General features: G+C 49.8%; 1 protein-coding gene across 4 annotated transcripts in view; it reads right to left on the reverse strand.

The window, feature by feature from the left end:
• Positions 1-1,545: 1,545 nt before the first annotated feature.
• The window catches only part of SP2 (Sp2 transcription factor), a 31,264-nt gene continuing 9,964 nt past the window's right edge, over positions 1,546-22,845 (reverse strand). For 3 of the 4 annotated variants that reach the window (XM_049637503.1, XM_049637500.1, XM_049637502.1), the window contains exons 2-7: positions 15,455-15,534; positions 13,764-14,738; positions 6,457-6,769; positions 4,600-4,774; positions 4,163-4,356; positions 1,546-2,790 (exon numbers count right to left, since the gene is read on the reverse strand). In XM_049637503.1, the coding sequence (XP_049493460.1) occupies positions 2,690-2,790; positions 4,163-4,356; positions 4,600-4,774; positions 6,457-6,769; positions 13,764-14,738; positions 15,455-15,517 (1,821 nt within the window). In that variant the 5' untranslated portion in view covers positions 15,518-15,534 and the 3' untranslated portion in view covers positions 1,546-2,689. The remainder of the gene's footprint in view (positions 2,791-4,162; positions 4,357-4,599; positions 4,775-6,456; positions 6,770-13,763; positions 14,739-15,454; positions 15,535-22,845) is intronic. The other variant, XM_049637501.1, reaches the window with a different exon arrangement.

Raw genomic sequence — 22,845 nt, forward strand, 5'->3', positions numbered from 1 at the left:
TTCTGTTCTTTCCTTATGCCATCACCCACACTGGGCAGAGAGCACTCTCCCACTCCCCATCTGACTCAGGCATCCCATAGGAAGCAGAGATAGTCAGGCCTGACTGTGGAACCTGAGTATCTCCCTGAAGAAGGGAAATCCTGAGTGCCAAAAGGCAGTTTTGCCCGCCAGGGGCTGGCACCCTCACTTCCAAAGGATGCCCGGGAGTTGGGTCAGTTTCTGCGCATGAAGCATTAAGCCTATGGCTTGGAATCAACTCCCAGGAAAGGAGAATTCTTTGTGACTAAGAGCAAAGCTAAGGGGGGTGGGGGTGGGGAATGTGGCAGAAGGTGGCCACTTTATTAGTAATCCCCTTCTCTCCACCAATCCCAGTTCAGAACACAGCCAGACATTTTTTCCAGCCTTGTGACCCACACGTGAGTGAGAGAAACCACCCCGCGTCTTCCTCCTGCCAGTGCAGCGATGAGATACAGGAGTGATGGGGGCTGGTCGAGAGGCTTCTGTGCCAGAGCACATTCAGGTCTGGTTTCACCCAAAGGGTTTGTGTACAGTGGTCAGGGGCAGACAACCCATGATCCGTCTGAGATCATATCCTTGTTATTTCTTCCGACGTGAGGGTGGATTGGCTCTGAGTAAAAGCTATCTGCTTGCAAATGCAGGCCACCAGTGACAAAGGAAACAGAGTGAGGGAATGGATAGCTCAAAAAAAAAAAAAAAGAGCCTTGCCACTCCTGCAAAACAACATCCCTGGCTGTGTCCCTTTGAGCGTAAGAGGTGTCGTTGTTGAAAGGAAAGCACATACCGTTGTCTATGTGACTCACCTCTCCCTTCAGCCCGGATGCTCTTCTGGCCCCTGCTAGGTTTAAACATGTGCCCTGCTGTCCTTCTCACAGCTCTCCTCCCCCAAGATCCCCACCAGAATTTCAGAGTTGCAGCACTTGTTAAAACCAAAATCAACCTGCTGTTCTCTCTGGGGTGCTGGGGCGGGGACCAGAGGAAAAATGGAATGTGTGGCCAGGGTCCTCTCTTGAGTAAAGCTGGGGTCCCAGCCCTGGAAAGGGATCTTGGCCCTTAAGAAATTGCCTTTTCTCCAGACTCTTTAGCCTCTGGGAAGGGACTAAGCTCTCTCCCCCAGAGTAACAGTTCCTACTAACAGGTTCTGAGGCCAAAGCCTTCCTCTTGAGACTGGGGAGTGGAAGGAACTCGCCCGCTGATAAGGAAGGCATTGCTGTGACTCGAGTCTGCAGGCAGAGCGTGCCAGCTTTGATTCCCGCAAAGCTGGCTTCTGGAAGCGGGAACACCTACACTAGGCCCTGCCCCGAGGTCCCACCCGGCTGCTGTTGGGCTGCATGCCAATGCTAGGAGGTCCGTGTGGCCGCGGTCCTTTTCAGGCTGCGGCCTGGATTTGCTCATGCCGGGAGGGCAGGTCCTGCCTGGGTCCCAGCGTGGACTGCCGTGAGAAGCCAGGGCTCCCTCCTCTGGAGGCCCCCCCGCCGCCCCTCCAGCTCTCTGTGGTAAAAGATCAAAGAAGCTGCACCTGCCAAGTTGCAGATTTTGCCTCAGGCAACTAAATTTATTAGCAAGAAAAAATTTTTGTCAGCCCAGTGCTGACCAACAAAGTACATCGTTAATAAAGGATAACAAATCTGTCACTTAATTCATAAAACATACCTCAAGCAGTTACAACTAAAAATAAAGTTGGATTTTTGTTTAATTTAAAAGCCTCAAAAATAACAAGCAATATGTTTTTAAACATGTAGTAGACACAATTGTCTATTATACAATATACACTATACACAAGTAGGGCTGGGGCCGGTCAGGGCGGGTTGAGGGCAGAGGATCAGGAGGTGGAGGTGTTTTCATCTGAATCCAGATTTGAGTTGAAATGCTGTGTCCTTTAGAAAAGAAAACTGCTAGAGAGAGAAAAAACCCCGACGCTCCTCATGGCCCCCCAAACCCTCAACTGAAGCAGGCGTGGGGGAGGCAAGTAACGAGGACAGGAAGAAGGGAGCAATTAAATAAAACTTTAAAGCACACACAATACACAGTGTTCATCATCTGAAGTAGAGTATAAGGCAACGTTCTCCATAGAAAAAGAGGGCATCAGTGGATAGCTCGACTTTTTAAATAGAAAGTTGGAATGTGCTGGAGGAGGGCGGTGGCAGGGCTGGGCATGTGGCATGTGGCGTGAGGCAGCCCCGTGAGCCTCCCGGGAGGTGGATGCCGGCCGTGCCCTGGGGACAGGGTCCCGGGGCGTCCTGGGTGGCTGGCGGGGCCGGGGAAGGGAGAGAGAGGGGCATGGCACAATGCGACTCCGGCGGTGTTGGGGGGAGAGGACGGGGTCGGGGGGGGGGCTCACTTTGCTCCTCGACGGAGTGAAATTCATGTTTTTCCTTTGGAAATAAGGGTTCCCATTCGTCCTGGTTTAGAACGTCTCATTGGGCACGGCCACTGTCCACAGTCTGGGCAGGCCGGAGCTCGAGGTGAGAGGGAAGGGCCAGGGCAGAGCCAAGGGGCTTCAGAAGGAGGTGAGCACTGGGCGACGGAGCCCCTTCCTATGGGACCGGTCGCAGAACAGAAGGGAGGGGCTGAGGGTGGCCCAGGGCACCCGGAGCCTCCTTTCCACCAGGGGCCCAGGCAGGACACAGACGGGGGACTGTATCTTCAGGGCCTCCCGCCTCAGTTGGCCTTACAAGTTCTTCGTGACCAGGTGGGTCTTGTAATGCTTGGTGAGATGGTCGCTCCTCATGAAGCGCTTCTGACACTGGGCACACTCGAAGCGTTTGTCCCCTGGGAAGACGAGATGCGCGTCACTCAGAGCCTACGTGCGGACGCTGTCCCAGCCCGGAAGAGGGGGTGCATGTGACGTGTGAGGGGCACCCTGTAAAGCTGGCGTTGCCTTGTCATCATAACCTACCCGCCTCCTGCTTACACGCTTGCTCCCTGTGGTCGACTCACCTAAACCCTCTGGCAGCTCATACTTCTCATATTTCTCTCCACCCCCCACATGACGTCACTTCCCAGTCTACTTTGTTCCCCTCCCTTGTCCCTTGCCTGAAATGCTGTACTTGTGTCCCTGTACCTGCACCCAGGACTCTTCCCAAGTAGGGCTGTCACCTGCTTCCTTCTGATCTTTGTCCCTGTGACTGACCCACTTGCCGAAAAACCCCACTTGCCCACCGACCTGTCAGCTGCCATTCTGAATATTTACTGCTCTTCCCCCCGGGAGGGTGGCTGGCCAGGGGCTGTAGCTTCGGGTCGCGTGCCCCATCCCTAGTCCCAGGCCAGGGGTCTGCTCACTGGAGACACTCGCCCTGGCAGTGGTTCTCAAAGCATGTGCCGCGGGCCACTGGAGATGCCCGCGACAGTGTTAGGTGGTAGCTGGACGAACACTGTTCTACTTTATAGTTTTGCATTTATTTGCTAGTGCATTAAAATATGTAACTATTACCAAGCCTGTGGTGCCAAAAATATTGCACTAGACGTAAAGGAGTAAAAACAGTGAAACAATCTGAGGAAAATCATTTGGAAAGTGATAGTAGCAGAGGCAGTGTGGGACAGTGATTTAGACCGTGGACTTGGGGGGCTCAGTCAGTCAAGCGTCCAACCATCTCGGTTCAGGTCATGATGTCACGGGTCGTGAGCTGGAGCCCTATGTTGGGCTCTGCGCTGACAGCTTAGGATTTTCTCTCTCCCTCTCTCTGCCCCTCCCCTGTTCATGCTCTCTCAAAATAAATAACTTAAAAAAAAAAAAAAAAAAGAGAGATTTTGACCTGGGAACCAGAGGGCCTGGTGACCCGGCCACCTCCCCATGTCTCAGTCAAGTGGGCATAATAAAGAACCCTCCCCACAGAGTCGTTATAAGGATTAAGTTAGTCCATTGGTAACACGCACTGTTCAGTGGCTGGCACGGTACAGCAGGGCTTGTTAAATAAATAACCGTGCGGCTACGGCAGACGTCATCGAGGCTGCGTAACGTGAATGGCATCACTCTGGGAAACGCTACAGTAAAGGACTGGCCTGAAAGAATTTCCTGGGTAGGCCTGGACCCCCCGAGAAGTGAGAGTGTAGCTCTCACTCAGCGCGGCCGGGAATCTGGGCTGAGGGAGAGGCCGGAAGCACCCCGTGCGGCCTGGAGCGTGCCGCAGGGGAGGGGACAGACCTGTGTGGGTGCGGGCGTGCCGCTGGAGCTCGTCGCTCCGTGTGAACCTCTTTCCACAGAAGAACCAGTTGCAGACAAAGGGCCGCTCGCCGGTGTGCAGGCGCACGTGAGCCCGCAGCAAGGACGTCTTGCGGAAGGTCTTGCCACAGTCGGGGATGTGGCACACGTGCTTCTTCTTGCCCTGCTCTCCAGACCTGGGAGTTGGGTTGAGGGTGGGGACGGAAGGGGTGGGAAGCCGAGAAAGGGAGGGGGTAGAAGAGGGAGGCAGGACGGGTCGGAGAGAGGACGAGAGGTCAGATCGGAGGGCACAGGAAAGGTGAGGGGGACGGGTGGCAGGCAGCTGCTACCTCACCCCTCTCCCACCTGCGTCCCGGAGAAGGGCCGGGGCAACAGGGTCCGTGCCGGGCTGGGGGCGTGGCCCCTCCCCCTCGAATCACCTCTTGTCCCCATCCTTGCAGTTGGGACACGTGCAGGCCATGCGGCGCCGCTTCTCCCCGGGCTGGGCCTCTCCGGCCAGCGCCTGCTCCATCTGTAGCTGGATCTGCGTGGGGCTCAGCCCGCTGATGGTCAGGTTGTTCCCGGAGACGTTCTGCACCGTCAGCTGCTGCTGCCCTGTGGACGAGAGGGGGGCAGCGTTCAGGGTCACGAAGCCTGGCGCCCCTCTTCCCTGCTGCACTCGACACAGATGATCATCGGAGCGGCTCACACTTTTGGGAGGCTGTCAGGTGCCAGAGACCACGTTAGAGACTTTAAAGGTGTTAACTAATCCAACCCTCATAACCCCCTGAGTTAGAGACTGTTATCCCTCTTTTATGGTTGAGGCTGAGGCTCAACGGCATATCAAGGTCATAGGTAATAATTGGTAGAAGCTGCGTCTGAACCCAGGCAGTCGACCTCCGAGGCAGTGTCCTGGACACTACACTACGCAGGCAGAATTCGGTGTCAGACTCTGCCCACGTGACCTCAGTGGGGAAGGGTCCTGTCTTGAGTGGTCCTGGAGTGTTTCTTCAGAAACGCCTCCAACCTCAGGCCCTTGTGAGATACCAACTCTGCTCTCAGGGACATCTCCAGGGATTTTTGTTAATAAGAGTGCGGAAACGGGACAAATCAAGTCCTCTGCAACGTGCATAAAGCCATTCAAAGCATGGGGAGTGTCACTGACCTAACACTGGTGTCTCTCTGAGTGGATTCAATCCTATGCCTCTAAACCAGAGTGACATAAATTCATTTAAGGATGAGAGAACTCCCACTGGCTTGAAAAGTGCTCCTCACCCAGCTGAAGAACACTCAACGAGGGGGCGCCTGGGTGGCTCAGATGGTTAAGCCACTGATTTTGATTTTGGCTCAGGCCGTGATCTCACCATTTGAGTTCGAGCCCCCACGTCAAGCTCTGCATGGACAGCATGGAGCCTGCTTGGGATTCTCTCCCTCTCTCTCTGCCCCTCCCCTACTCACATACTCTCTCTCTCAAAATAAATAAATTTCTAAAAAACTTTAACAAAAAAATTAAGAACACCTAGCTAAAGCACCAGGAACCATTCTGCTAGGTAGCTCCCATGTTCCTTTGATTACGTGCAAGGGCCGTGGCGCTGTAAATACTGCCAAGTATTACCACCCAGCTGAAGTGTAGTGCAAGCCATTCCCACTGCCAAAGGCTCCCTCCTTTCCTTCTAACTGTTAACTCAACTCAAGGCTGTCTCCTCTTAGGAGCCTTCTTTCAAGTCCCTTTACCTGGAACCTCCCTTGAACATCCCTCTCTGGTCTGTACCATGCTAATTTGCATGTGTATGTTAGCTGGAGAGCTTTCCTGAGTACATCTTATTTCTCCATCATATTCAAGGTCTTCAGCTGTCAGGTGGGGCCAACACACGTCTTAAACTATCTCCTAGGGGCGCCTGGGTGGCTCAGTCGGTTGAGCGTCCGACTTCGGCTTGGATCATGATCTCACGGTTCATGACTTCAAGCCCCGCATTGGGCTCTGTGCTGACAGCTCAGAGCCTGGAGCCTGCTTCAGACTCTGTGTCTCCTCCTCTCTCTGCCCCTCCCCTGCTCATGCTGTGTCTCTGTTTCTCAATAACAAACGTTTAAAAAAACAAAAAAACCCAAAAAACAAAAACTATCTCCTAGGACTTCTGTAAGGACCAAGTGGACATGCTCTTAAGCTAGAAGGGACCAGGCAAATGATGGGCGGTATTTTCGCTGTGGTTCCTGGGAACCCCGGGCTGGCCCACGGCTCCCAGGGGTGAGGCGAGCAGGCCTGCTGCCCACACCCTGGCCCAAGGGCCCACTCTCACCTCCGGTATTGGTGATGGTGACAGGCACGCCCTGGACCTGGACACCGTTGATGTTGATGGTCTGCATGGCCTGGGCCGCTGCTGCCAGCTGGGCTGCGTTCAGGCTGATGATGCTCCCAGCGGGGGCGATCTTTGGCAGGGGGCGCTCTTTCCGGAGAATTGCGGCCGAGTGCTTTTTGCTGGTCCCACTCAGATGGGGAGCACGGGACGCAGGGCTGCTACAGGTGGTGGTAGAGGTGGCTGCAGCTGTTGTTGGGGGGCTGTCCTGGACGAGGACCGTCTGCACCTCACCGGAAGGCGTACGGATGTAGACCTGGGAAGGGCCGGAGAAAAAGGGTCAGTGCCCCAGCAGAGACTGGGCCCCTGCACTTTGAACAGTGTTATCCCTCCGCACCCAAGTGAGAAGTGGGGGTGCCTCTTCACCCACCCAAGTCTTCCCCAGCTGGCCCAGACCTACATTCACACACTGTCGATGGCATCCCCACACTAAGGTGGCAAATGCTGACGACTGATTGGAAACCAAACACCGAATTTCCTCAGCATGAAAGATACAACGCCAGCGTCAGAAGTAGAGAATTAGAAGGGAGCTAAATGGGAACTTCACAAAAGATGCACCATGAATGACCGCCAAACGAAAATAGCTCTTAGGAGGCACAATCGATGAGGAACAGTTGTCCTCCACCTCAGATTGGCAAAGACGGAAAAATAAAATATGCTCACTGTTGGTGAGACAGCAGGGAAACGGGCACTCTTACATCAGGAGCAGGAGTTGTGAGGTGGTCTGGGCCTACTGGAGGGAAATGTGGGAAGGTCTATCAAAAGCCTTAAAAATATGCACGTTAGAGCCTGAGTGGGACGAGGAGGGCATTTGTGGGGCAGTGATGACAGCAGCCTGGCACAGGTGTCGCAGCCCCAGCAGGCACCTGTCCACATGGGAGAGCTGAAATCCAGGGGGCAGTGATCCAGAAAGGGGTATATTAAGGCTAATGGAAGCGAGGGTTCTGTCACAGAAGATGGTTACAAATATGGAAAGGGAGAATCTAGAATAAAGTGTGTGGCACTGGACAGGAATTGGAGGTACTGGTGGAAATTCTTGGGTTTCAATGTAGAGAAACAGAGATAGAAATGTGTGATAATATATGTAGGTATGTGCGTGTCCATATCTTTATCTATGTAGGTATTACATATATGTGTACGTACGTACTTATGTATATTTATGTATACTTCTTGGCTGTGTCCACTGAGAGAGGCTGGGAGCAGCAGTACTCCAGGGATAATGAGCTCACCCAGCACCCAGGTCTCAGCTTCTAAAACTCATGCTCCACTAAAAGGAACCAGGGCTCCTTGGAGAAAGAGCTGATTCTAGGTTTGGGGGCAGGGAAAGTGCAAGACCTTGGAACACCTGTTGTACCAGAAAGTACCAAAGTACAAGAATGGTGGTGTCATGGGAAGAGGACACGGGAGCCAGCCTGAGGGGTCTCCCATTGGCCAAATATGGGAAAACCTGAACATCAAAATAATAATACTAATGGGTTATAACCCACTGGATAAAATGGGGACCTAACAGTCCCTATTGACATAAATAAACAGATGGAGAAGAGAATGACACAATTTCCAATCAGAACCAGGACTCCTGGGAAGAATGATCCACCCCAGGGCCGGGGCTAGGAAAATACAAGGAATGAAGAACCTGCTACAACAGGGATGGACCCTGAAAACATTATTACTAAGTGAAACAAGTCGACTGCAAAAGCTCACCTATTGTAAGGTTCCATTTAATGAAATATCCAGAATAGGCGATTCCATAAAGACACAAAATGGATTAGTGGTCGCCAGCGGGGTTGGGGGAAAGGGGAGAGGAGGAGTGGCTACTAAAGGTACAGGGTTTCTTTTGGTGGGGGGTGATGAAAATGTTCTAAAACTAGACGGGATGGCTGCACAACTCTGTGAACATACTAAAACCTACTGAGTTGTACACTTTAAAAGGGTACATTTCATAGTATGTGAATATTTACAGCTGATTTAAAAGAGAAAAGAATGGGAGTATGTCAGGGGATACAGAGGCCAACCCGAAAGAGCTCCAAATGGCCGAGGGTAGGACCAATGTGAGTAACAAAATAAATAACACAGTCCTGGATTATAACCCAAAGTATAACATAGATACACATGAGTCCCTCTACTGCTAGAAATAAATGACTGAATAAGTAAATAAAGAAGAAAAAGTCATCTTTATAGAAGAATTCCCAATAATATTATGTAGATACTTTCTCTTCCAGGATGCAGAGCTTAATTCTTTTTTTTTTTTTTAATTTTTTTTTTTAACGTTTATTTATTTTTGAGACAGAGAGAGACAGAGCGTGAACAGGGGAGGGGCAGAGAGAGAGGGAGACACAGAATCTGAAGCAGGCTCCAGGCTCTGAGCTGTCAGCACAGAGCCCGACGCGGGGCTCGAGCTCACGGACTGCGAGATCATGACCTGAGCCGAAGTCAGACGCTTAACTGACTGAGCCACCCAGGTGCCCCACAGAGCTTAATTCTTAACCCCCACTCTTGCCCATGAATATGGGCAACTCCCATATTAGGACTTAGCAACTCCCTTCCAAAGAACAGAGAGGGGCGCCTGGGTGGCTCAGTCGGTTAAGTGTCTATCTCTCTCTCTCTTTTTTTATGTGTATTTATTTTTGAGAGAGAGAGAGCGTGAGCAGGAAAGGGGCAGAGAGAGAGAAAGAGAGAGAGGGGGAAACACGGAATCTGAAGCAGGCTCCGAGCTGTTAGCACAGAGCCTGATGTGGGGCTCGAACTCATGAACTGTGAGAACTGATCTGAGCTGAAGTCGGAGGCTTAACCAGCTGAGCCACCCAGGTGCCCCAAGTGTCCATCTCTTGATCTTGGTTCAGGTCATGATCTCACAGTTCGTGAGTTCTAGCCCCATGTCAGGCTCTGCATGGACAGTGCAGAGCCTGCTCGGGATTCTCTGTCTCTCTCTCTCTGCCCCTCCCCCACTTGTGTGCGTACATGCTCTCTCTCTCTCTCTCTGTCTCTCTCTGTCAAAATAAGTAAATCAACTTAAAAACAAAAAAGAACAGAGAATGGGAAAAGTAGTAACTTCAATGAAGAGACCTAGCAAACGCGACCTTAACCAGCGACAGAGGTTAACATCAGGGACATGACATCATCAGGATGGCATATGGACATCATGTACTCCTCATATAATGTGATTAGAGGGCCATCTCACCTCTGTAGTATTCTTTCCAAAAACCTATAACCCCAGACTGGGGGCATTCTGTAGGATACCTGACCAATACACCTCAAGACTGTCAAGATCATGGAAAATAACGACCAAGAAGCTATCACCTGAGGGGCCCAGGGAGATGTGCCCGCTAAGTGCAACATGGTATGTGGACTGGATCCTGGAACAGAAGGCGGACATAAATGGCAAGACTGGTGACATCCAAGTCAAGTTTGGAGTTAGGTAACAGTCTTGTACAATGTCGGTTTCTTAGTTTTGACAAACGTACCTGGTAATGTATGATGTTTAACACTGGGGGAAACTCAAGTGAGAGGTAAACAGACACTCTCTGCACTACCTTTACAACGTTTCTGGAAATATAACCTCTTCTAAAATAAAACATTAATTTTAAGAAAATCTCTTCTAATAAAAGATACTAAAGCAAGTGGGCAAAAGTCTGATGAGGAATGGGATATTTACATAATCTCAAAGTATCTTCCTCTTTTTTAAATTTTTTTTTTTTTCAACGTTTTTTATTTATTTTTGGGACAGAGAGAGACAGAGCATGAACGGGGGAGGGGCAGAGAGAGAGGGAGACACAGAATCGGAAACAGGCTCCAGGCTCCGAGCCATCAGCCCGGAGCCTGACGCGGGGCTCGAACTCACGGACCGCGAGATCGTGACCTGGCTGAAGTCGGACGCCCAACCGACTGCGCCACCCAGGCGCCCCTCAAAGTATCTTCCTCTTAATACTACTTCACTACAAAGAAAAAAAGGTGCAGAAATCTGGTGAACATATTTGCTACTTTAATTGTCACCAGTAGGGAGACAAATTGAAATCATGCACCCTTTTTAGGATATGGTGAGAACACAGCATCACTTCTGTATTTCTGCAAAAAAAAAAAAAAAAAAAGCACAGCCCAGAGGTCATGAGAAAACATCACGCAAACCTAAACTGAGGAACATTCTACAAATAACTGGCCTGTAGCCTTCAAAAGTGTCAAGGTTGTGGCACCTGGGTAGTTCAGTCCGTTGAACATCCGACTTCGGCTCAGGTCATGATCTCGCAGTTTGTGAGTTCGAGCCCTGTGTCAGGTTCTGTGCTGACAGCTCAGAGCCTGGAGCCCGTTTTGGATTCTGTGTCTCCTTCTTTCTCTGCCCCTCCCCCCTCAAAATTAAAAAATATATATATTTTTAAATTAAAATTAGGGGCGCCTGGGTGGCTCAGTCATTTAAACAGCTGACTTCAGCTCAGGCCGTGATCCCATGGTTTGTGAGTTCGAGCCCACATCGGGCTCTGTGCTGACAGCTCGGAGCCTGGAGCCTGCTTCTGATTCTGCATCTCCTCTCTCTCTGTTCCTCCCCCATTTATGCACGCTCTCTCTCCCTCTCTCAAAAATAAATAAACATTAAAAAAAAATGTCAAGGTCACGAACATCAAGTTAAGACGGAGAACTGTTCCAGACCGGAGGAGGCTAAGGAGACATGACAACTACATGCATGTAGTTCCCAACTACGTGGGAAGACTCTTTTGCCATAACGGAATTATCGGGACAAGTGCTGAGACCTGAGTGAGGTCTCTAAACTAGATGCTAGCATGTTTCTTTGCTAATTTCCTAGGTGTGATGGTTGTACTGTCGTTATGTAGAATGTCCTTGCATGTAATAATGAGACCCTTTCTATAAAACATTTGGAAGTGACAGGGATTGTGGTGGCAACTCAAATGATTCAGGGGCAAAAAGTTATTTGTTAAAAAAGTCCTGCTGGGATTTTGATTAGTGCTATTTTTAAATTCCTGGGTTATCTGAGACTGTGTTTCTCAGTTAAAAGCAAAGAAACAAACCTTACAGCATCTCTTAATGAATACACAGTTCTCATCCCCAATTTTCTCATATGTGCCCCTTTTGCACATTAATTGCTATTTTCCGTGTATCTGAAGTTTCTGTTACTAGAACAGTTTTTGTTCATAATCTAGAGCAAGGGTCAGCAAACTTTTTCTGTAAAGGGCAGATACTAAATATTTTAAACTCTGTAGGTCATGATGAGGTCTCTGCCTTGTAGTGCAAATGCAGCACAAATGGACATGTCTGCTTTCTAATTAAACTTTATTTATGAAAGCAGATGGGTGGGCCAGATTTGACCGTGAACTGCCCATGTATGAATCAGAATATAATGCCTTTTTAAAAAAATGTCCATATCCTTTGCCCCACTTTTAGGAATTTATTTAGCTAGAAGACTGGAAACTGCCTACATCTACAGTTAACAGAGAATTAGTGGTATAATATACAGCACCTGAGGATACTGGAAAACTATTTTATCTTTAAAATAATGTTGTAGGGACACGCGGGTGGCTCAGTCAGTTAAGCATCCAATTTCGGCTCCTGTCACGATCTCACGGTTTGTGAGTCTGAGCCGCACATTGGGCTCTCTGCTGGCAAAGCAGAGCCCGCTTCAGATCCTCTGTCTCCCTCTCTCTCTCTACCCCTTCCCCACTCATGCTCTCTCGCTCTTTTAAAAATAAATTAAAACTGGGGCGCCTGGGTGGCTCAGTCTGTTAAGCGTCTGACTTCGGTTCAGGTCATGATCTCATGGTTTGTGAGTTCGAGCCCCGTGTTGGGCTCTGTGCTGACAGCTCAGAGCCTGGAGCCTGCTTTGGATTCTGTGTCTCCCTCTCTCTCTGTTCCTCCCTTGCTCATTCTCTGTCTCTCAAAAATAAATAAACGTTAAAAAAAATTTTTTTTAAATTAAAACTTTAAAAAATATTTTAAAAATAATAAAATATAAAATAATGTTGTAGCTAAATCTATGCACATTTGCATGATTATGTCCTTAGGAAGACCTAGGTTTAAGCCCTGCCTCCATCAACCTCAAGATCTGGGACCTCAGGGAACGGAGGGGAGGTACTGCCAAGATGTGTGCACCTGAGCGGGTATCACCTCAGTTCCTCTGTACAGCAGATCTGATGATGAAACCTCATAGATATTATAATACGTAAATGAAACAGTTTAAAGAAAATCACTTGACAATACAGAATGTGCCAGAAGGGAGGAGGCACTCTAAGGCAGACCTCAGATTTCCTCCTGTGTGACTCCCATGTCCACAGGTCAAACTCAAGGGCACTCCTTTTCCACCCAGGAAGAGGACACAACTCCCTACTCTCACTGACCGTGATGCCTTGGTTCTCTCTCTCTAGACAACTGCATGATAAATTCCTCGACGGCAGGAGCTGTTTTCTTGTACTAAAAAAAATCCTTGTCCTCAATTTTAATTGTAGCACCTGCCACTGAGACCCAGCAAGTCCAAGTGAAAAGCAGAAAAGAGCGTGGGGTTTGAAGTCAGAACTTCAAGCTGAATCTTGGCTCTTGTCACCTATGCCCCATGAGCTATTAGATACTTCCTAACTTCCCTGAGTTCCAGGTTCTCCATCTGCAGCACAGGCACCATCTCTGGCACTTAGTAGGCATACACAGAGAATAAAACCAACTCACACAGAGCCAAAGAGATTCCAGAGTAATACAACACCTTAATAAAAGCCCCCAATAAGAACATTCTTGAAGTTCTTAGCATCACAGATGAATCTAGCCTAAGAGTTCCTGCCATCGAGCTGGCCTGTGTCTCCCTGTTTTTTTTCTTGTCATTAACAATGACCAGAATGTTCTTGCTTTACATCAAATTCTATGGTTCTGACTGAAATTCGTTTCATTCTTGTACCGTTCTGAGTATGTAGTTCCATAATAAAAAAAAACAAACGAACTTTACTATTAAAAAGTATATATCTGCCCCCTACCCATCCTCCGAAAGACTCCCTGAAAGAAAAACTGGACCACGATATAGGTATATAGGGACATCTCGGCTTATTTCTAAGGATGAGCTGTATGTAGCCCTATGAACCGAAGAGAGCCCATTTGCCGGCCCAAATGGCCACTTCCTGCCCACCCCAGACGATGCTGAATCCTAGCACTCAGGTAAAAGTGGGAAATGCATCAGCACCATCTTCCAGAGCAAGCCCAGGGGGAACGGAGCGTCAGCCATTCAGTGCGAAGGAGAGGGAGGCAGGTGCAGAGGGTGAGTGCGGTACCTGAGTAGGCGTCGGCTCAGCCGCCTGGATCTGAAAGTTCTGGGAGGGCTTCTGGGGGACGGTGGGGAGGGTGGCAGATGCCGCCTGCACCACCCGCAGGGCCTGCTGGGGGATCTGCACCACCTGCTGCTGCTCGGCCTTGGGGGGCACCACCTGGACCTGCTGGACCACGGCTGGCTGGCCCCCACCAGGGCTCTGAACAATGAGCAGGTTGTTTCCTGCCTGGATGATGTTGTCCGCAGTGGTCTCGATCAGCACCGTCTCCACCTGCTCAGCCACAGCCACGGGGGGCTGGGAGGCAGGCAGACTCTTCTTCCGGGCTTTCTTGTTAGTCTTAGACAGTGGTGTGGGGGGGCTCTCCGTGAGGAGCTGAGCGGTGGCCCCGGAGTCACTGGTGTTCACGAGGTTGTTGACGGGCAGCGTGAGCGTCACATTGCCGCCCCCACCTGTCAGCTTCACCACATTGGCGCTGCTCTGCACAGGAGTGGTAGTCGTACTTGACTTCTGGACGGGGGCTGGCTTGATGGGGACAGGCTTGTGACTGGACGGTGAGGGGGTGATGATGGCTTGGCTGGTGCCGGGGATGATCTGGATCTGGTTGGTGAGACTGGGCTGTACCTGGATGGTCTGGGAATTGCTCGCCTGGATCTGAGGGACCGCCTGGTATTGGATATTGGCATTTGACCGGGTCCCTTTGTTGATCACAGTGGGGTTCTGGATGGCAAACACCAGCTGCCCCCCAGGATAGGATGCACTCAGTTGTGACCCCTGAATCTGAAGGATGTTTCCTTTGGAGGACAAGATTCCAAAGCTATTCTTGCCAGGACTGAGGGGGAGAGGGGCAGGTTTGATGGGGACGAGTTTCCGTGGCGTGGGCTGGGGGGGAGCAGGAGGCGTCACCGCAGCTTCAACAGCTGGAGGGCCAATTTTGCTACATGTTGCAGCAAGCAGGGCTAGAGGAGATGGCTGGGAATCCTGCGAGAGAACAGGCGGAGAGAAAGTGAGGTGTGAACCCACTGCCCAGCCACCCTCTGCCCTTCGTGGCCCTTGGCAGGCTCTTCGCCACCGCTGTGGTAGGCAGGGTGCCAGCATCCTCCCCCTCCCTGCTGGCTCTGCTTTCTCTCAGGGAGAAAGAATGGGCAATGCCTTCCTCAGGAAGGAACTCTCCAGAAGCCCCCATGGCAGGGTAAACTAACACCCTTACTTCCCACTACCCTTGTTTCTTAAGGCTCACGGAGCCATCCTCAGCTCTTAGACAGAAGTCCATGGGCCCATCACAGGGGTGAAGGGGACCCTGATTCCTCAGCTGAGGAAGGGCTGAGGAAGGGAGGCAGGGAAAGAGGAAGGGAGGGCCAACAGGAAGAATAAACACTCTGGTAAAGTGGGGAGGGCTGCTCTTTTGAGGCTACAGGGACAGAGCCTCTGTGTAGGGACACAGCCTCTGTTTCCCTTTTATGGTCAGGGGGCCTGGTGGAAGGGACCTTGAGTTTAACCCTGCTTTTCCCTCGGCTCAACTGTGTCATCTTAGGTAAGCAGCCCTGGCTTCTTAGTTCAGAGAAAGCAGATAACCGAACCTTCCCGGGTCTCGTATCCTAGCCAGTACAGAGCTTTTGGCTGTGGTTTAATGTCGGCTTCCGGGAGTGCTTCCAGGCCAATGCAGCCCCAACCCTCAGAAGCCACTGCCCACTCACCTGGGTGGTGGAGGCGGCGGGCTGCAGGTAGTCACTGGGACTGACAGCGGCAGTGGCAGCCATGCTGGTCTGTGGACCTGCTGGAAGGAAAGAGACAGAACAATGCACAAGATGCTGGAACAGAACCCAAGCCCACTGGCTCAGACACTCTTTTCGCCTCTTTGCTGCTGCTTCTCCAAGAGATGTTAACCTTTCCTCACATCTCCCCACTCAAGATTAGCAACCCTATACCTTTCTTTAAAAAAAAAAAAAAAAAAAACTTTATTAATTTTTGAGAGACAGAGAAAGAGTGTGAGTGGGGAAGGAGCAGAGAGAGGGAGACACACAATCTGAAGCTGGCTCCAGGCTCTGGGCTGTCAGCGCAGAGCCTGACGCGGGGCTCGAAATCACTGACCATGATATCATGACCTGAGCTGAAACTGGATGCTTAAACGACTGAGCCACCCAGGTGCCCGTTAGCAGATGACCTTCTTTCCTCTCCTCCAACTTGGCCATCTGGGGCTGTGAGGACAGCTGGTCCTGTCTCCAGCCATCATAAAGCCTGGGAGAACGTGATGATACAAGACTATACCAAGGGCAGCTTCAGTCACCTAATGGAGTTCTCTCTACAGGGTACTGCTGACTCTCCCTAGCTAGATCGGAATCCCTATTTGGAGGCGCCCTCCCGCCTCCCCCGCAGCTAACTCCCTAGTTCTAACCCAAGCTTCTTGCTCGCTCTTGCTAAAGCTAGGTGCCAAGCCAGCCTGGGAGAGAAGCATCCCTCAGCCAGGATCTCTACAAGGACACACCTGCTCCATGAGGAAACCTTAGGTGCTTTATTCTCAGCCTTTATTACAAAGGCACAACGGCCCAGGTATGGATCTTCAGCACATGGGGAACTGCTTTAAGCAAATTTATATAGGATAGTAGGTATGGCCCCAAAGGTGTCGCCAAGACTAGAACTAATGACTGAATATAACAAAAAGAATGAAAACAGAGTAAACTCTATTTTTGTTAAATGTGTTATATTTCTAAATAGGAGTACAGCAGGAAAAGTCTTTAAAAATGCTGAAATGTTAAAGGCCATTATCCCTTGGTGGTAGAATTTCATTTGACTCAGAATTATTCTCCTTGTTTTCCTGGATTTTCTCATTTTCCCACAATGAATATACTCTATTGTGCTTTTTTATTTATTTATTTTTTTTCAACGTTTTTATTTATTTTTGGGACAGAGAGAGACAGAGCATGAACGGGGGAGGGGCAGAGAGAGAGAGGGAGACACAGAATCGGAAACAGGCTCCAGGCTCCGAGCCATCAGCCCAGAGCCTGACGCGGGGCTCGAACTCACGGACCGCGAGATCGTGACCTGGCTGAAGTCGGACGCTTAACCGACTGCGCCACCCAGGCGCCCTATTGTGCTTTTTTAAATTTTAAATAAAGAAAACTAAAGAACGCTGAGGAAGTAACAAAGGGAATCAATACTCTGAACTTAAATCCGATCTAAGAGAAATATAAGTAAAGTGGAAATCATGAGAATTGGGGCAAAGAATCTATGCCATCTTGTAGTTCATAAGTCACTAAGGAGAAGGGCACTGGGCAGTGAGACTTGTACCTTGAACCTCTGGAAAGTAGCTTTCAGGAAGTACAGAAACCAGGTTATTAGTCTGGAGACTGGAGAAGGCAGCGAGCCCCCTGATCTTCTGGGAAGAGGACTGAAGTCATGGAGAGAGGGCAACTACTCAAACCATTCCGTCTAGGCTGGCCTCTGGGGGAGAGTCATTCTTCCACGGGAAAGGTAGGGGGAAGGGAAAGAAAAAGTCAAGGGGAAGGAACTAAGCCCAGGACAGACGATGGGCCAGCAAGACCGATGCCTTCAATGGTTTCCAGGCCCTAGGGCCACACAAACTGCACTCCAGAGTAAGACTTTACAGGCACACTCGCAAAGTATATGAGAAGCCAGAGGGCAGCTCTAGGCAAAATCGTATTAGGAGATCCTGCAATAATACAGACACTGATCCTCGGCAAAATGCTAGAACAGATGACCGCACGCTACAATTACTGCAGTAAGGAAGCAGTGATCGTAAGGAATAAGCACAGGGTTGCAAAAAAAATGAGTCATGCTTGTTTCCTGGGGTTTTGCATGGATACACCAAGAGAAGGGTGTTATGCTGTGTGTTTTAGTTCAACAAGGGATCTGACTGAAATTTTCGTAATATCCTTATAAACGAGAAGGAAAAAAACAAAAACAAAAACAAAAACACAGGCAGGATAGTCTGGGTTGGGGGCTAAGCTGAATGTGCCTCTACCTAAAAGGGCTGAGATCCACACACCCTGGGGAGTTTGCTGCAAGGTCCACCAGGGTGTCTCAAACTCAGGGGTGGGCCCCAGGGCAAGGGTCGGCAGCTTCTCCTGGGAGACCCGTGCTTTTTCTACCAGAATGTTTTATTCCGGTGTTTTCACTGTGATGGTCTTTTAAAAATGAACGCATGCTATAGAGATCACTGGGTGACTGCTGCTTTACCGGGCTTTGCCTGTTTCGGGGCCTGTGTGTGTGTTTTCACAGCAGTACCAGTGCCAAGTGGCGCCGCTCTAACTGCGTGGGCTAATTAAGACAACTTAATTCTGCACATTTAATTCACGTTTGTGCAAAGTGAGGGATGACGGCTCTTAAGAAGCGTGGGAGGGCTGTGTTGCACTAGACGCTGCAGGGTAGGTGTCTGCAGCTCAGGGAGCCTGAGGTGTCGAGGCTGTGGCACGCTGCTGCTGACAGCCGCGATACGGGTTCCATCAAGTGTCATCCTCCCAGAAGGAAGTTGCTGATGTGATTCTTACTGGCTTTTTTGTAGTTAATTAATTTTATAGGAGCTAGATCAATGAGTTGATAAACAGATTTCTGTGCACAATTAAGTAAGGCTGCAGCATTCTAATGAAGACAATCTAAGTTGACTCAAAAACATTTTTCCTTTAGAGCAGTGATGTTCAAAGCATTCTGACCACGAACCACAGTTATAAAAACAATTTACGTAAAGACTGAGTATGCGCGCACCCACACGCCTCCCTGTCCTATGCTCAGGCACTGAGTTTCCTGAAACAAAATCTACGTTACTCTGTGTGATGTGCTTGGGTATTTTTCTACTCTATTTCATTTTTTTTAAATGCTGGCTATGACTCACTAAATTGGTTCTGCACCCTAGAGGCTGGAAAACGTGGCTTTAGAGTAGTCGATTCACCACTGAAGTTTGGAAAACCATGCAAAGACCAAGCAGGCAAGTTCAACTCGCAGATGCCACAAAACTGAGGGTTATAAATACAATGGGTGTCAGTATTAGGGTTCAGAGATCTTTAAAAACTAGTATGTGCAGTGCTTTTAGAGCATGAGGCTCCATCCAGAACTAAATGAGAGCTGGGTCTGTGCTGTCACCTGTGGGGTGGCGGGGGCGTCCCTCTCAGCCTCACTGCGCCGTAAGACAAAGGGCACAGCGCCTCCTGGGATTCTAGGAGGCATCAATAATTACTACGGAGAGCAGCGAGCACACAGTGGGTAATAAATAAACAGTGGTTTAAACTTTGTAGTTGAGTACATCTTGCCCTTGGGTTAAAAAAAAAAAAAAAATCACATGCATGCAGGACAGGAAGACGGAGCTTAACAGTGGCTCTCCTGTGAAAAAGCCCCAGTGGGTTCTTCTCAAAGCTAAACGGGAGGCAATAGAATCTAGATGTGGTTGCCAAAAAAGCTACTGCAATCTTGGACTGAATTTCCAAAAGTTCAATCACAGAAGAATAAGTTAATCGTCCGAGTGCGTTCTGCACAACTGGGCCACATCTGGAGTGTCAGCTTTCATTCTGAGGGACATTTTGAAAGGGGCATTTTCAATTGGAGCTTGGTCAGAGGACAGGAGCAATGGTATGACCAGGATGCCAGACTGACTTATATCCACCAGGGGGCTTATCCCATAGGTGGTTCAAGACTTTAGGGTGGTAACTTCAAGAAGGCAGATTTTGGGGATGCCTGGCTGGCTCAGTCAGTTGAGCATGTAACTCTTGATCTCGGGGTCATAAGTTTGAGCCCCACATTGCAGGCAGAGTTTACTTAAAAAAAAAAAAAAAAAAAAGAGGGCAGATTTTGGATTAACAGAAGGGAAAACTTTCAAAAGATAGAATCCGTTGCCTTTTCTGGAATCGTTTAGACAGAGGCAGGATGTGTGTCTCTGTCAGAGATGGGATGTCTAGATGGGGTGGGAAGCTGGACTAAACGAACTTTTATAAGACTTTTTCAATTCTCAGGCCATGTTGCGATTAAAAACACAAAATGAGTTACTTGCAGCCAAGGATGGGAAGGGAAGGCAGGGGCTCTCCCAGGAGGCTCCCCTGGGCTCAGGTTCACTTAGCTAAAATTGGTGACTGACTCCCGCAGACATCCTCTGCTCTGAAATAGAAGGACACTAGGATGGGACAGAGTGCAAACAACTTGAAAAAAGGCCTCGAGCTTCTTACTCATCTCCCTTTCTCCCTCTACAGTTGTTGTTACCCTGGACTCAAACTGTTTGGAGACCAGGTTGGGCTCAGAGCGATTCTTCAGTTAGGAAGTTACAGCAGCATTTACCGAAGCAGCCTGCTGGTGCGCGACGACCTTGTACCATTTGGGCTTGGTTTCATTTTCCTCCCCAGTTGGCTCTTGAAATAACCCTCTAGATTTCAAACCAGTGTTTGTAAGTATCTCTCCTAGTGTCACTCAGAGCTTTGTGGCCCCTCGGCTGCAGGCTTGGGCAACCAAAACAGAGACTGATCTCCCTACCACTGGAGAACTATATCCTGGGATTAACCATGAAAGGGAAAAGAGAAGCATTTCCAGTTGGGTGTTTGGAAATGAAAAGTGGTTCAGAAGTAAGCATAGATGTGTAACTGCAAGACGATGATCAAAGGTACTTTAGAACCTCATTAATTTGGAACCTTATATTTAAAATGTGTAATTTGGACATAAATTGTGCTTAACTTTGTCTTCATACTATTCAAAGGGAGGCTAAATAGTGTATGAAGACTGCAAAGGGACTCTTGCGCAAAACCACGTAATTGTTTTATGCCACTTCGACCATTTCAATTGTACTTCGTGCTTTTAACAGCAGTTTAGATCCGGTCACTGAAACCTACACTTAGCAGCACTGGTGAGTGGGATTTCCTAAGTGTTCTTGAAAGAAAAAGCTGCATTCCTTTCAGAGTTGTGCCATTCAGACTTTTCATTAATTCAGGTTAGCTAGAACTTCCCCAACAGTCCCTTGGCTGGTGAAGTTTTACAGTGATTTATTACACAAGCAACAGTAGCTCTCTCAGGCTCCAAGGAATGCCAAGGGCATCAAGGGAGGCTTCCAGACTGGAGGGTTGGGGGGTGGGGCGGGGTGGGGTCTAGGGCCTGATGGCACCACCCCTGACTTTCCTTTCCCCAGACTGGAAGCCAGTCTAGTTCGAACACCAGCTGAGAAGCAGCCCCTGAGTCTCTGGGCTCGTTCTGTACAGGCCTGGTGGAAAAGCTGCCGGCACTTTACTGTTTCCCTCCTTTCTCACTTGCTTATTTCCCTGAGCAGCAGCATCAGCACTTTGACCCTGGCTCTCTGCTCTCCCTGCTCCTGCTTGGGTCACCCAAGACCTCCTCCCTGCTAGATCCAACAGACCCTCGTCAGCAGTTCTTGACCCTGACTATTCCCAACGCCTCAAAATTCCCATGGATCTTCTCCTATCTCTCCAGCCTCCTCTTCCCCTTTCGGGTTCTGTTCCTCAACACCCATCCTTCTCACCCAATACCTGTTCCACAGGTGACCATGCCCACTCACAGGGCTCCAGGTACTGTCCACAGACTGCCCCCTCCTGGATCTGCATGTGGCCCAGCTCTCCTGAGGGGCAGGCGGGTACATCCGGCCCTCTGTGAGCCTTCCACTTGGGTGGGCCACAGGACTTCCCACACCGAGCTGCCAACTCTGCCCATCCTCTCCCCAGCGTTCTCATCCCCGGCCTCCACAGGCCCTCTTCCAGATCCTTGAAGCTTTCATCTCTGCCACTGACCTTTCCTTGCTCAGGGCTCTTTCTTCTCTCTTTACTAGCTAACACCTACTCACCCTTCACGTCTCAGCCTGGTTTTTCCCCAGAAAAATTTATTGAGAGCCCACTATGTACCCAGCTGTCATTTACTCAGACCCCTGAGATGAGGTTAACCCCTCTGGTAACACTCGCCACCCATTAAATAATCACAGGCTTGATATTCGCAGAGGGGTGGGGGGGGGGGGGGGGCCGGTTTTCACTGCACTGCTACACACAACACAGGGGCCCTTCAGTGCCTGTGGGCTCGATGAATAATAGTAGTCTCTGGGGCAACCAACTTCTGTCTGGTATTTCCAATCACAAGGAAACCTGAACATCATCCTCTTTGCCTATGACTCATCAAGCCCTCATGAGTCTATCTCCTAAATATAAACCTCTCTCCAATCCACTCACCACTCTCCAATCCCCTTTGCCCCGACCCTGGCACTAACCACCTTCTGCTCGGCCTGGAATACTGCCCAGAGTCTTCAAAATGGCTCCCCAGCCTCTGGCCTGGCCCCCTCTAATCCAGCCTCCACTATCAGTGTCAGAAGAATCTTTAAAATGCAAATCCCATCCAGCCGCCAACCTCCCCCCCCCCCATTATACCTTTCAATAGCTTCAGATGATCTTAGGATAAGCTTATAAAAGCCAAAAACACTCTGCCCCTCCCCCTCTACCTCTCCTTTATCTCTTGCTCTTCAGACTCTCCCCACAGGCACTTCAGTGTTTTCCATTTCTGGAACTACGACACGCCCTCTCTCACTTGGAGCCTAAGCTTGCTCTTTCTGGCATTTGTCTGGCTAACTCCAGTCCTTAGAGCTCGGTTTATAATTCACTTAAGCAGGGAAGATCTTTCCTGACCTCTTCCCTCCCAACCCCCAAGTCTGGGGCAAGAGCCTGTGCTGTATGCCCGTGTAAAGGTCCCACAGGCCCCTTCCCCTATCACAGGGCAATGAGTGGTGTCTGTCCTAGGGGTCTTTCCAATGGCCTGGCTCAGGAAGCACCGGTAACAGGAGGAGGCCTCAGACAGGACCCTGAAGCCCTGGCCATCAGACTGGGGGCCGCTCCACTGGTCTTTCACTTGAGAACATTACTCTTGAGACACAGGGAATGAGAGAGAAGGGGACCTAAGAAATACCACAATAAGCTTTAGGAAGCTCTTTTCCCTCTGGAGAGAACTTGGGTCAAACTCCATAGCCAGGACTTGGCAGTACCTGGCTTTTTTTTTTTTTTTCTTTTTTGGCCTCATGGGTTCCTACCATGGCCTTCTTGGCCATCCGCTATGGTATTTCCCCTGGAGGAATTTCACTCTGCACAAACAGTCCTTCTGCAGGCTATTT

This window comes from Panthera uncia, chromosome E1 (genome assembly GCF_023721935.1).
Source record: "Panthera uncia isolate 11264 chromosome E1, Puncia_PCG_1.0, whole genome shotgun sequence".
NCBI lineage: Eukaryota > Metazoa > Chordata > Mammalia > Carnivora > Felidae > Panthera > Panthera uncia.